This window comes from Antennarius striatus, chromosome 14, assembly GCF_040054535.1.
Source record: "Antennarius striatus isolate MH-2024 chromosome 14, ASM4005453v1, whole genome shotgun sequence".
Lineage (NCBI taxonomy): Eukaryota > Metazoa > Chordata > Actinopteri > Lophiiformes > Antennariidae > Antennarius > Antennarius striatus.
Window position 1 is genome coordinate 10,598,806 of NC_090789.1, and position 13,975 is coordinate 10,612,780.

At 39.6% G+C, this 13,975-nt stretch overlaps 2 protein-coding genes across 2 annotated transcripts; both read left to right on the top strand.

Annotated features, from left to right (window-relative positions):
• Positions 1-2,722: 2,722 nt before the first annotated feature.
• On the top strand, positions 2,723-5,395 carry marcksl1b (MARCKS-like 1b). The gene is made up of 2 exons (XM_068332828.1): positions 2,723-3,018; positions 3,988-5,395. The coding sequence occupies exons 1-2, from the start codon at positions 2,932-2,934 to the stop codon at positions 4,534-4,536; spliced, it is 636 nt and encodes a 211-aa protein (XP_068188929.1). The 5' UTR covers positions 2,723-2,931; the 3' UTR covers positions 4,537-5,395.
• A 2,580-nt stretch (positions 5,396-7,975) lies between these two features.
• Positions 7,976-13,928, top strand: LOC137607319 (probable histone deacetylase 1-B). Its single transcript, XM_068333002.1, has 12 exons — positions 7,976-8,093; positions 8,710-8,822; positions 9,320-9,437; positions 9,634-9,708; positions 10,019-10,157; positions 10,610-10,751; positions 10,838-10,930; positions 11,019-11,127; positions 11,208-11,588; positions 11,687-11,842; positions 11,920-11,965; positions 12,370-13,928. Exons 1-12 carry the CDS (start codon positions 8,045-8,047, stop codon positions 12,395-12,397), a joined length of 1,449 nt encoding a protein of 482 aa, XP_068189103.1. The 5' UTR covers positions 7,976-8,044; the 3' UTR covers positions 12,398-13,928.
• Positions 13,929-13,975: the final 47 nt, after the last annotated feature.

Genomic DNA, 13,975 nt, shown 5'->3' on the forward strand with positions numbered 1-13,975 from the left:
GACATATACTGTACACACACATGTGTGTGTATATATATATATATATATATATATATATATATATATATATATATATATATATATATATATATATATATATATATATATATATATATATATATATATATATATATATATATATATATATATATAAATGTCCCTCTCACCCTTTCAGGGTGGTATCTGTGTGTCATCCTCAAGCTCGGGTCCTCTACCAGAGGCCTGGGAGTCTGAGGGTTCTGCGCAGTATCTTAGCTGTTCCTAGGACTGCGCTCTTCTGGACTGAGGCTTAAGATGTTGTTCCAGGAATCTGCTGGAGCCACTCTTCCAGTTTGGGGGTCACTGCCCCAAGTGCTCCTACTACCACGGGGACCACATTAACCTTAACCTTCCACATCTGTTCCAGCTGTTCTTTCAACCCTTGATATTTCTCATTAATGCAGGAGGGTGTGGTCTGGAATGCAGGAGGGCGTGGGCGTGGTTTCGAACCCCAGACGTGGCGGGCACTATCCAGTGAGGGTCCTTAGGCAAGACCCTTAATGCTATACGAGCCTACCTCAAAAATATGAGTGAACACAATAATGACAGAGTCATACCGGCTTGGATGTCGCCCGGGTTAACAAGGTCCGCGTCAGATGCTAGGGAACCAGGGCAATCTGATGACAAATGGGCTACTGGAACAAGACACACAAGAACGAGGGCGGATATATATATATATATATATATATATATATATATATATATAAATTTTTATTTTTTAACTTGTACCCAGTTACTAAAATACTTGCATGAGCTGTGAAATACTCATATCTTAAATATTATTTCGATAGCCTGTTATCTATAATTGTCATTTAATGTATTTGGCATGTAACTTATGTATGGTTGTAGCAGTTAGACTCATGACAGTCTTCACTGCATTATATGTTCTAATATGATTTTTGTCTAATGTGTGTAACAAATGAGCAACTTGTGTTCAGTTGTTTGGATGAACTTCTCTAGGTAAAATAGAGCTGGTGGATTAAGATAAAAACAGGCAGCTGACAAATATTCCAATGTTTCCAAGTCTTGCAAAATCAATTAGGCTGATTAGTCTCAGTTAAGATCATTTGTAGCATTGAACACTGAAGACTTTTCCTCACATAACTGATTTTGTGCTGCATTAACAGCTGTTAAAAGTCATGTGGGTGGGAGAGAGTGATCCGGTGGAATGAACATGATCATCACATTGACATATTTTGTTCCTGGTATTTTGTTGACCAGCAGAAGTGAACAGCAAATCCAGTCATTGAGCTATATGGAGACAGCGTGACATGCTGTTAGTTCCAACGGAAAGCTTGTTCTCCTGTTGGATCACCACATAAGTGTATGCTCATACCCACAACAGCAGTGCAACAATGAATTACATATTCAAATACTACTTACCATTTTATGACAAAATTAGGTCCATCTTACTTTCTAGCTCCTGGATTAGGGCAAGGAAAAGCCCAAGAAGCTGTATTTTAAAATCAACATTTTCTTTCTTTTCCTGTTAACTGTTAGTTAATGTTTGAGTCATTTATTAGAATACATATCTGACTAAAATTAAGCTCCAAGAAATAGTTGTTGCAGTAGATTTCACTAAGACTGTGTGCGTTAAAAAAAACAACTTCTGTGAGCATCATTATGATACTGATACCAAAACAGACTTACTCAAAGACTTCCCAGATTGCCTAAGAAATACAATAAGTGCAATCCTTAATGTCATGACCTGAGACACGGTTGTTAAAACGAAATAGAAACTATCAGCTCACTGACTGATCGTGAGTGAGTAATAATCAACATTTTAAATGGGGATCATAAATATTTGCCGCATTAAAATTATTTAAATTTTAACAAATCCCATCATACTACCAAAGTTCCAAAACTGTTTGGATATATACTTAATAATTTACAATACAACTGTATTTACAGCGGTACATTTTATAAAGCATTAATGAGCCCAAAATATTTTATGCAATGATGTCTTCTTTAAATTAAAACAGTGAACCTCACTTCATACTTGCTAGTGATAAATCCTTTCAAGAATGATCAACCATCATCATTCACCTGCTATCAGTTAACCCCTTTAACCAAGCAACATTGTGCAAATTTGTTTTACTGCCCCTGTCTTATGCGTATGGCATACGTAAAATGTATGATATCCAAATCACAATGAGCACATATTCACAGAAACCAATACAGCTGATGAGGTTAGCCATTATGCATGTGTTTGGTTTTTGGTAGAGTGCATGTCGTGGAGGCTAAGCAGATCATAGCATTCTGTTTTATTTATGTTTAACAGAGCATCCCAAATTTATTTGGTATCTGGGTTGCAATTAACTATTAATTAGCAAGATGTCCCAAGTTTATGATGTATTTTCCATTTTAGATTGTACTCCTGAAAACAAGTAACATAATAAAACACCAGGACTCTGTTGTTATTATTATTATTATTATTATTATTATTATTATTATTATTATTATTATTATTATTATTAATATTATTATTATTATTATTATTATTATTACTTTTTTCTTTGGTGGGGACCTTGGAGGCGGGAACAACTGCAGTGTCAAGAGTGATTGGCCAAGAGTGGCAAGAACTTACCTAAACCTGCGCGATGATTGGTCAGATTCCTGCCCGTCCCGCCTGTGGGCGGTGCCTTCCGCGCGGTGAACGTTGAAGGGTTGCGTTCAACCGGTGTTGAGTTTAGAGGGTCTCTCTCTAGCAGGGTGGGAAGTCTAAACGACGAATCTACTGAAGGGACATACCAACCATTTGAAGAAAAGCACACGTTTCGTCATTTTACCGCTGGATACATAACTCACCCTGGGGTTGGATTAACTTAAACCCGCTCCTTTTTAGTTTTTCTTTTTCATTTGCTTTAGAAGAAACTAAGATCACCGAAGACAATGGGATCCCAATCATCCAAGGGAGAGGTGGCCGCAGAGGGAAACGCAGCCGCCGCTGATGCTGCAGCTGTCAAAACCAACGGACAGGTAATTACAATACAGGTTGATATTAGTCTGTCTTTTAATGTATGAGATGATTACAAAATGATAAAAGCAAAATATTTGATCCAAAACGTCCTTCCTAAGAGAATTAATTCGACGTTGAAATGACAAGAGTTGAATATGGTCATATTATTTGACAAGTTATGCTGGGCTTTTGCTTGTCTTTCTTTCATGTGATGAGTTTCTAACACAGCATTCAGAAAATGATCGACGTTAAGTGGGATGGAGTGTTGTTTGTATTTGAAGTCTAAATCCAGTGTGTGTGACTGAGGTCTACCCAAAATCCGCACAACGTGTTTGACAGTGCCAGGCTTACAGGGGGAGGGGGTGGGAGCGCACGTACGCAGTCTACTATTCTCCCTTTTTAAAATATCAGCCTGTTGTCGACTGGTCACCTGTTTCACAAGCTGGGACTTATCTATAATCTATATAAATGGGATCAATCACATTCAGTCATAAATTTGTTGCTTTAGATCATTATTGGATCATTACGCATGTAATTTGATAACTACAGGTATTAAGCGACAATAACTATTTTTTAACAGTGGCATTATTTTAAATTTTAGGCTGTTGTCTTGGTTAAAAAACAAAAACTAAAAAAAACAAACAAAAACCGTCAAATGTAAAATGTTTTCATTCTTCCATCGATGCGCTTCATTCTCGTCTTTGTTGAGCCGATGTGTGTCTGGTACTTCAGGCGGTCTGTGAGGCGCTATCGCCGCCTGTCGTCTGATTAGGGTACTGCAAGGCGTCGCCTCTGAGCCGAGCCAGACGGTGGTTAATTGATGAGCACGACGATGCTCTAAAAAGAAATGAGCGATTCCCATCTAAAATATACACTCTTTGTATTTCATGCGTGTGACAAGAGAAAGAAATAATAAAGAAAGGATTTTGTGGTGTCTGAAGGTGAAGCTGCACAACTGATGACTTATTCTGTTACAATATTTTTCTCAGGAGAATGGACATGTGAAAACCAATGGCGATGTCTCCACAAAGCCTGATGGGGATGCTGCGGCCACCAATGGCTCAGCAGAGGCGGCAAAGGAACCTGAAGCCGGCTCAGGAGGCGACACCATCGAGCCAGCACCTGCTGCAGATGGAGAAGCAACCAAGCCTGAAGGCGAGGCTGCGGCTAAAGAGACCCCCAAGAAGAAGAAGAAGAAGTTTTTTCTGAAGAAGTCCTTCAACTTCAAACTGAATCTGAAGAAGAGCAAGAAGAGTGAGGCTGTCAAAGAGGAAGCGGCTGCTGCTGCCGCCGCCGCCCCTACCGAGGAGAAGCCCGGTGAGAATGGAGCTGCTGCTCCTGCAGAGGGGGAGAAGAAGGAGGAGGTGAAGGAGGAGGCGGCTACTGCTGCAGCTGAGGCCCCAAAAGCAGAGGAGGGGCCAGCTAAAGAGGAGGCCCCCAAGGAGGAGGCCAAGGAGGCAGCTGCTCCGGCCCCTGAGGCCACGAAACCAACAGAGGAGAGCAGCTCGACCCCCACCCCCTCTGAAAAGAAAGAGTGATTGTTCCTTTAGCTCACTATGAACTGGGTGAACTGTTTTTCAAGAGAGAGAGAGATAAAATTTAAGAGTATATATATATATTTATATATATATGTGTATATGTATACATATGTATATGGATATATGTATATGTAAATATATACACATGTATGTGAGAGACTCCTTTGACGTGCCACTTTTCGTCATGATAACAAGACGACAGACTAGATTCACTAGATCACTTCCCTGGTCACTGCTCGACATCTGGACCCGGACTGAGTTTTAGGCTATGGGTTGGTCGCCATGAGGAAAATGGATTTTAAAGGCTAGACAGCGAGCCAATGACATCGTGAAGTAAAGACGGACGGAGTCAAAGCATCTTGTCCTCAAAAATCTACACATCAAGATGCCTCCAAACTGAAGAAATGAAGCTACATCAGATACTACGACACCTCCACCACTTGAAAAGACTGTTGAAAAGAGAATAATAAAAAACATGAAATCAGAAAATGAAAAAGACTTGCCAACTTTTTACATTCCTATATTTTAACCCAAATTTGAAGTATTTTGTGGTGTATTATAGAGAACCATCTTAAAGATTCAGAGAAGCTATTACTTGTTTGTTTAAAGAAAAAAAAAATAGACAACTTTGATTTTTACCTTACTATGAAAAAAAAGAACACCTAAGCTTGCTATGTTCACTGTTGCGGTTTGATATGAAGCAGAGTTGTTTATCTGTCGTGTGTGAGCCTGAAACTGCTTTGTCTCTGTAAATACATTGGACTGATTTCTGTTCTTTATTTTGCTAATGTTGACAGATGTTACTGGTTTTACTGTAAAGTTAATAATGGTAAATAAATGTTAGTTACCTGCCCGTTAATGTGCCTTCATGGTTATTTACATCATACATTAAATCTCCTAATACTTCCTGTACTGAGATTCAACTACACTTTAGAGTTATCTTGCACCCAGACTTCCATTCTGTACTGGCAGTCAGGGGGCCAGTAGAGAATGAAATAGAGATCCACTATTTGAATTTAACCAGTTATAACAAATCTAAAGAGACAATTTATTGGCCAATGCCCTGATAGGAATTGGGAAGAAAAGCATTTCTCCCGTTTGGATAAAACTAAGAAAGCTATAAAGCTTTTAATATTAAATATCAGATTAGTTGTAAATGAAGATTGGACTTTTGAGCTATACCCTTTGTCAGTTTAAGTCTCTAGTATGACCAGAATGTTATTTTCCTGTGTATTACTCAGGTAACACAAGATTTTAAAATTGTCTTCTAATCACAGTTTTTCAAGAGACGTAACAGCTAAAAACTACAACCCTTGTGGTTCCAGTACATGATAATAAACCTGTGCATTACTGGAGCCATTAGTGCTATTGCTGTACTATTAAGGTTGTGTGGATGGCACAGTTTCCTCGTGTTGAGAGGGGTTTGGATCCTACGATGATCCTGGGGCATTATTCCATGTGGACTTCACATGTCCTCCTGTGTCGATGTGGTTCAACTATATTTTCCTGCCACAGTCCTAATAACCTGGAATAGAGGTGAAATATTGAATCTAAATTATGAATGTGTAAGACTGGTGTCTTTCTGTGTTTCAGTCCTGCGATGAAATCTTGCCTCTCACTTAATGTCAGCTGGGATAGGCTCCAGCAACCTGCAACCGTGTAATGAACAAGCAGTGATGGATGATAGATGAATGGGTGGATGGATGGAAAGATGGGTAGATGGATAGATTGAGTGCTCTATTTGTACCAGTTGCAATCTAATTAGGCCAAACTTTGATTAATTAAGTTTTAATCCACTCACTCGCGTAATCATTAGCCATTATTGGATTGACGCTCTCTTCTTAACAGCATTAAACAAACAAGGACAATTACCACAAAAACAATAAACTACTTTTGCCTACGAAGAATCAGTCCATGATTTATTAGATATTGGATTCAGTGTGATATGATTCCTTTTGGTGCACCCCTCACACCGATACTACTTCATTGCCATATGAAGCAAAAAATGCTTTTTTGTTTTAGGCTGATTGATTTGGAGGTAATTGGACACACCAACACCACCGTGGTAGTGTCAATGACCCCCAACCCTCCATATCCTTGTGACCCTGATACTTCCTCCTTTAGACAGAGGCCAGTGGCCTTCTGAATGTTGCCAACTGAGCACAGCAGGCCTGCTCTGGGTAAACTGACCTAGTTCACATGGTGATATGATGCTTTGAGCTCTGAGCTACATTTAGACTCAAATTAATTATTTAAACAAAGCTGTAGCACCACATTGATAAAGCTCGAGACAGCCTGTTAATGGTTAGGCATTGAAATCATATTCATAAAAAGTGTCCTAAAACTAAGCAAAATCATTAGAATCCCTTTTGTAAATGGATATTTTCCACGTCTGTAGACTATTTCCTCTCATTCCGTGTAGTAAGATGTAAATTATTTCACCTATACAACAAATATTCATGCTGGATTGCTGGATTGGTGATTTGTTCATGGATCATTCTGCATGAGGTTCATTTACTGATCAGCTCAGGGGTACAGTTTTTCTGCAGAGATTTGGAAATTACAGTAAAAATAAATGATGTTGTACTGCTTCCTGGTGGCCACCACACAAATGATACAAAACTGAACATACCATTGTTATACCAGTTTGCTCTAGTGGTTTTTTTTTTAAAGACTGCATCTTTGTCACGGCACACGCACAGGAATGTCAGCACTTACCTTTTAAAATTAGTCTCATTCTTCATAATCTAACCAAGGAGAAATGGAGAAAATAGTCCTTTAACTAATTTTCTACCATTTATCAATAATCAAAAATCCTTGTCAAAAACAAAACTAAATACACATAATGTCATGAAATCAAGGTAGACATAGAGCATGTTATCAAGACATACAGAAATCAAAAGGGACATATAATGAGTTGTGTTCATACGCTGACATGGCCTCTTCGAAGGAAACAGAAACAATGGAGGCAATGTACTGTACATACAAATATGTATTTAAAACACAAAGAAAGAAACACAGGTAAACTACAGTCAAAGTCAACTTTATTGTCAAATGTACCATATATGCACGACATACAGCACAGATGAAATAACAGTCCTTACAGACCCAAGGCAAGTCACCTGCTGTATTATTATTAGAGGTCCCCCCCCCAAAAAAGAAGAAAATCGGGGGAAATTCTTGCCAATCATAGCTCAAATATATAAAACAGATGCATTACCTATTTCAAGTCAGCCCCCCCCCCCCAAACAAAAACAAAACATTTTATAAAAGCTATTTTCCTATCTGCATTGGTGATATACAGTAAACGCAAACACATTTGCTGAATGCAGGTCCATCCCAGTCCAGACACTGTCTGGGTGTAGCTGTAACTTCGGCGGTCCTTGGTTTGTAGTACCAGCGTACTCCAGCCGGGCGGCTTGTGATTGGTTGACAGCACGCTGAATGGGAGTTCCTCGGTGCGAGTGAGGAACCGGTGAGCAGGAGAAAGTGGGGTACCTGATGTAAAATGGCGCTATCTCAAGGAACAAAGAAGAAAGTTTGCTATTATTATGACGGTAAATATTTACATGTCAAGTTATGGATAATGGAAGTGGCTTAAAGGCGTGTAGATATTTAGAAAATGTTACAGGTATTTTGTAGATATACGATCCAGCTAGCTTGCCGGCGCAGCATGCTAACGTTGCATTACTCGATTGGCTAACTAGCTAACTAGTTAGATCATGATGCTCTAACCTTAAGCTTGAACCTGAACTCACCGCCAGACAAAGTTTATCTAATTTTCATCAGATTAAAAAACGAGTTTTTAGTGAAAGCACTTGATTAGATTGTGATTTGTGCCTTCGATGAAATGTGGGAACAGGAGCCACGACGCTAACCGGTACTAATGACATTACTGTTACCCCAACTTCGTATCAACTCTGGGGAAGTCGGCACGGATGCGTTGCCACACAGAATAAATGTGTCATGAAGTGTATGTATGCAAATAAGCGTTTTTTTTGACGAGATTGTTTTTTTGTTGTTGTTTCGAAGCCAATTCAAAAGAAAGCGTTGAGTAGCTACGTTAAGACAGCTAACAGGGTGATGGCTCCATACACCTTAAAACATGTACTATGGCAGCAGGTTTTCAAACGAGTTCTTGCATGTTAACAAGATGAAGCTTTTCTCTCCAAGGTGACGTGGGTAACTACTACTATGGTCAGGGCCATCCCATGAAACCCCACAGGATCCGCATGACACACAATCTTCTCCTCAACTATGGACTGTACAGAAAAATGGAGATCTATGTAAGGTTTATCCCTCACACGTCATATACTACATCACTGTGCTACCACAAAAGAAAATTGCACCATAAAGTTCTTCACATTAGTCTCAAAAACAATCCACCCGATCATGGTCGATGCCTTATTTTTGAAATCTTATATGTAGTCCTGTGGGTACTCCTGTGTAAACACAGTCTAGATTTTGGCAGCAGCAGAATATAAATTCTTATGAGTGAGTTTTCAGTTCATGATTTTTTTGTTAGCTGTGTTAGCTATATTTATAAAGGTGTTTTTCATGTGTGATTTGCTTTATTAGACCTAACTAAGACATTTGAAGTGATGGTTGGGATACATGAATTACCTTCAACACTCGAAAGTGGGTAAAGAATTATGAGAGAGTGAAAGCATGACGTGTAAGAGCACAACATGTGAAGTTTATTCAGACAAACCCAGCAATAACCGAGAAATACTAACATGTCAGTGGTCACCATTTTTCTTACTTCCCTTTTGTTGGGTTTCAGAGGCCACACAAAGCCAGTGGGGAAGAGATGACAAAATACCACAGCGATGACTACATCAAGTTCCTGAGGTCCATCCGACCTGACAACATGTCTGAGTACAGCAAACAGATGCAGAGATGTGAGTGTCAGCATTTCTTGTGATGGACATTGAAGTATGATATGGGCATCTACACTGATGACTGATGAAGTTTGCCACCAAACAAGTGATACACACTTATAGCTGTTTCAGGAGATTGCTAGCAGTTATGTAGATCTAAATACATATAATACTGTATTTTTGTGCTAAATTATTTAACATTTTTCTTTGTGTGCAGTCAATGTCGGAGAGGACTGTCCAGTTTTTGACGGCCTGTTTGAGTTTTGCCAGCTTTCCACAGGTGGATCTGTTGGTATGTGTCTCCAAACATACTTCTTTTAGTTTGCCATTGAAACCACTTCATGCAAGAGTGATAGAGTATTATTGCTGAAAATTTGGAATAAATCTATTTTGCAGGTTTATATTTACCCATGGCCTGATAGTGGCTTTGAAAAATATCTTACATTTGGATTAGTCAACTCCTGATCAACTGGAGTAATTTCATATACCTGTGATAATATATGCTATATTTAGTCTAAAGCTAAAACATTTATTAATGATGGAACAAATAATTATTGTTGGATTAGAACTCTAAATAGAAATTGATATCACAATGTTCCAAGCCGGGGCACTGAAGCTGAACAAGCAGCAGACAGACATTGCTGTCAACTGGGCCGGCGGCCTCCACCACGCCAAAAAGTCCGAAGCTTCTGGTTTCTGCTATGTGAACGACATCGTTTTGGCCATCCTTGAACTGCTGAAGTAAGTTGCCACTCTTTTTGAATTCAGCCTTCCTGCCGTTGACCAATTGCTCAGGATTTAGTTTTTTCAGGCTCCAGTTACACAAACAACACCGTCCCTCTTCTGTCTACGTTTTTAGTCAGTAGGATTCACACGGACACTTATGTGAGTTTCTATTTGTGATAAAAAGACATTTCCACTTTGCTGCTAAGCTGATTACATGTTTTGATGAGTTATGATTAAATATGTCATTGATATTAAAGATTCAGAATTCACAAATTAACTCTCTACCCAATCACATCCAACTTGTGCATGCTGGTGGGTTATGTTCTTTATAAATCTGGTAAAATTGACAAATTTTTCGTTCCTCACACACTCACAATGTCTAGGTTTATCATAATCGATAGCTTTTACAGTACATATTCCAATACCCATCTAAGAAAGAAGATTGAGATATCAATTGAACTCTTTAGGTATCACCAGAGGGTATTATACATAGACATCGACATTCACCATGGCGATGGGGTGGAGGAGGCTTTCTACACCACAGATAGAGTCATGACTGTTTCTTTCCACAAGTATGGAGAATACTTCCCAGGCACTGGAGACCTAAGGGTAAGTTAGTGTGTTCCAGTTTTTTTATCTAAAATTTTTTGGGAATCTTATGGGCAGAAGTTCATGGAGCTCTCCACTGTGTGCAGGATATCGGGGCTGGGAAGGGAAAGTACTACGCCGTGAACTACCCACTCAGAGACGGTATTGACGACGAGTCCTACGAAGCCATCTTCAAACCTGTAAGTGGTTTTATTCTGATACTGCATCAACATCACAACTAGACTCTCTCTGTGAAGGACGTTCTTAATTCTATATTTGATTTATCAGATCATGGCTAAAGTCATGGAGATGTACCAGCCGAGTGCTGTTGTTCTCCAGTGTGGAGCCGATTCTCTGTCTGGAGACAGACTGGGCTGCTTCAACCTCACCATCAAAGGTATGGATCAGTTATTAGTTTGCTCTCCAAATCCACTCAATGTGCTAATCATTAAGTATTGATTGCACATGTTCTTCTAGGTCATGCTAAGTGTGTGGAGTACATCAAGAGTTTCAACCTGCCTCTACTAATGCTGGGCGGTGGAGGTTACACAATCCGTAACGTGGCCCGCTGCTGGACCTACGAAACCGCCGTGGCCTTGGACTGTTCAATCCCCAACGAGCTGCCCTATAATGATTACTTTGAGTACTTTGGGCCTGACTTTAAGCTTCACATCAGTCCATCTAATATGACCAACCAGAACACGAATGAGTACCTGGAGAAGATCAAGCAGCGTCTTTTTGAAAACCTCCGTATGCTGCCTCATGCGCCCGGCGTCCAGATGCAGGCCATCCCTGAGGATGCACCCCATCCAGACAGCGGAGACGAGGATGAGGATGACCCTGATAAGCGCATCTCTAGTAAGAGAATTTTATGAGATAAAACTGAACGTAGTCACGCATTAAGGAGATGTGCACTACGACCAAAGCCTAGTCGTGTTCTGTGTTGTTTGTTGCAGTCCGCGCCCACGACAAGAGGATAGCCTGTGATGAGGAGTTTTCTGACTCTGAGGATGAGGCGGAGGGACAGGGAGGAGGTCGCCGGAACACTGCTAACCACAAGAAGGCGAAACGAGTGAAGAAGGAGGAAGAGAAGGAAGGAGAAGAAAAGAAAGGTTAAACTGGTTCTTGAATTCCATTTTTTGTTTTTAGACGAATGAAAAGTTTAATCACTTTTTTTTTTGCCTTTTAGAAGTTAAAGAGGAAGAGAAGGAAGAAGATAAGATGGACACATCAGGGTAAGAAAACAGCACATTTAAATTCTGATGAAGATGTAGTAGTCCAGGTATGTAGTAGTATCATATCAAATGAAAACTGGAAGCTTGTGACTGGAGAGTATGCAGAACCAATTAATATAAAACGGTAGCTTAGTTACTTCGCCTCGTCTGTGTGGAGATCGTTTGCAGCGGCGCGGGAACAAAATAGTTCCATCATGAAAATCCACAGAATTTCGACTGCAGATTATTGTCAGCACCCGGTTCAAGAATCCTGCAGACTTACTGTTGGACATTTTTAAATGTACTTTAAATGTATGATTTGGAGCTCTGAGCGGTCAAGCGAAGTACTCCTTATAACCTGTACAAATCTTTGGTCAGTAGATGCTGTAATTTTACACCAGCGATATTTAATAATTGTATTTCAGACCAAAAGAAGAGGTGAAGACGACATGAAGTTTCACACTGGGGGAAAAGAAAGCTTGGGCTGTTTCCTCCGGCCCCACCGAGTCCTCAAACCGTTGTGATGATGGGGCCTTCCTCGTGTTGATGTTATTGTCTACTTGTCAGCAGACCACGGCTTATGCTGCATTAGTTGCATTTTTTCCAAATCTCGGTGAAGCCTCTGGGGCGTGGGCGCTTGCGGAGTTGTCTGATCAACTGATCATTACTATCTGATCGAGTATTTATGTTAGTGGTACACCCACCCCACTAGAGCTGCCTACACTGTAGCATGAAACCGATGCCATAGATCCATACGTCAGGTAGACCTTAAGGTGAAGAACTTATCACAGCATTTCAGGATTAGAAACGTTTGTGGGTCTTTCAGTAACACACCTGCAGACATAAGCAAAGTGTAGTGCGTACATGTAAAAAGACTTGTCTATTTATCATGCTATCAGAATAACCAGCATTTGTCTTGCTGTGTTAATGTGTCAGTGATTGCATGTTTAGAATATTCTCGCATTTGACGTGTACATAAGTCTCTGAGCTGTTATTTAATTTATTTTAAAATATGAACAGTCCTTATTTCCACTTTTTTATAAGTATCTCCTCAGTGTTTTAGCTTCCTGCATTGTGTTTTAAGTATGAAAGAAGTGAATTGTGTGGTATGTATTAGCAGTTTACAGAGTGGGACGATAAATGGGAAGTTCTTTGTGAAATATCCATTATAATTTTATTAAAAAAATAATTTGTACACCTCACATTTGTACAAGTGTGCTTCTTAAACTGACTGAACGAGTCCTACTGTGATAGGAGCAGGAAATGTCATTGCATTATTAACTATGGCCATGTTGACCTGTGGGATCACATATGGGATTATCTGGGGGCTAGTTCATAAGACAACATAAATTGTGAGAATTTAAGAAAAACATCCTGGATTAGCTCACCAAATCAATCCGAATTAAATGGTTCCATAAAGCTAAATCTCAGCTCATTTTGTCGCGCTAATCGCAAACAATTGTTCAAGATGAGCAGTGATGATTCAATGGATTAAAGGATGTATTGTAGTTACTATGTAGTATGTGTTTGTATTTGTAATAGTTCCATGACCAGATTATTTTTACTTTTGACTAGTTTGAGTCAATTTGCTAACAAAATGGATTTGTTAACTACATACCATTGGATGATTCATTTATCCATCTCACGGTTATAGAAGGTTGAAGTCAAAGCAAGACTCAAGCCAAGTTGGTTCAGATTAAGCCTACAGCATGTACTGAATTATTACATCCTGCGAAGGGGATGTACTGTAATTGTCAGTGTTCGTTTGTCCATCAGTTAGTCCACCAAATATCTTCGCAACTGTTGCAGATAGAAAGATGAAACAAAAAACAAATTACTCGGGTGGCAAAGGGGATGACAATGAGATGATCTTGACCTTGCGAAAACTAGGTCAAGGTCAAATTTAAACTTTTGTAGACTCAGGAACCGGATAAGATAGAAAGACAAGGGAGAAGGCCAGTGTAAGACCATAGATCAAAGCTAGTCCTTGATCTACCTATGCTTTGATTTACCCTCACCTATGAAAGTACA

Coding starts and splice junctions, on each gene's coding strand:
- marcksl1b (XM_068332828.1), top strand. CDS start 2,932: ATGGGATCCCAATCATCCAAGGGAGAGGTGGCCGCAGAGGGAAACGCA. Junction 3,019..3,987: donor CTGTCAAAACCAACGGACAG/GTAATTACAATA, acceptor TATTTTTCTCAG/GAGAATGGACATGTGAAAAC.
- LOC137607319 (XM_068333002.1), top strand. CDS start 8,045: ATGGCGCTATCTCAAGGAACAAAGAAGAAAGTTTGCTATTATTATGAC. Junction 8,094..8,709: donor AGTTTGCTATTATTATGACG/GTAAATATTTAC, acceptor TTTCTCTCCAAG/GTGACGTGGGTAACTACTAC. Junction 10,158..10,609: donor GCCATCCTTGAACTGCTGAA/GTAAGTTGCCAC, acceptor TGAACTCTTTAG/GTATCACCAGAGGGTATTAT.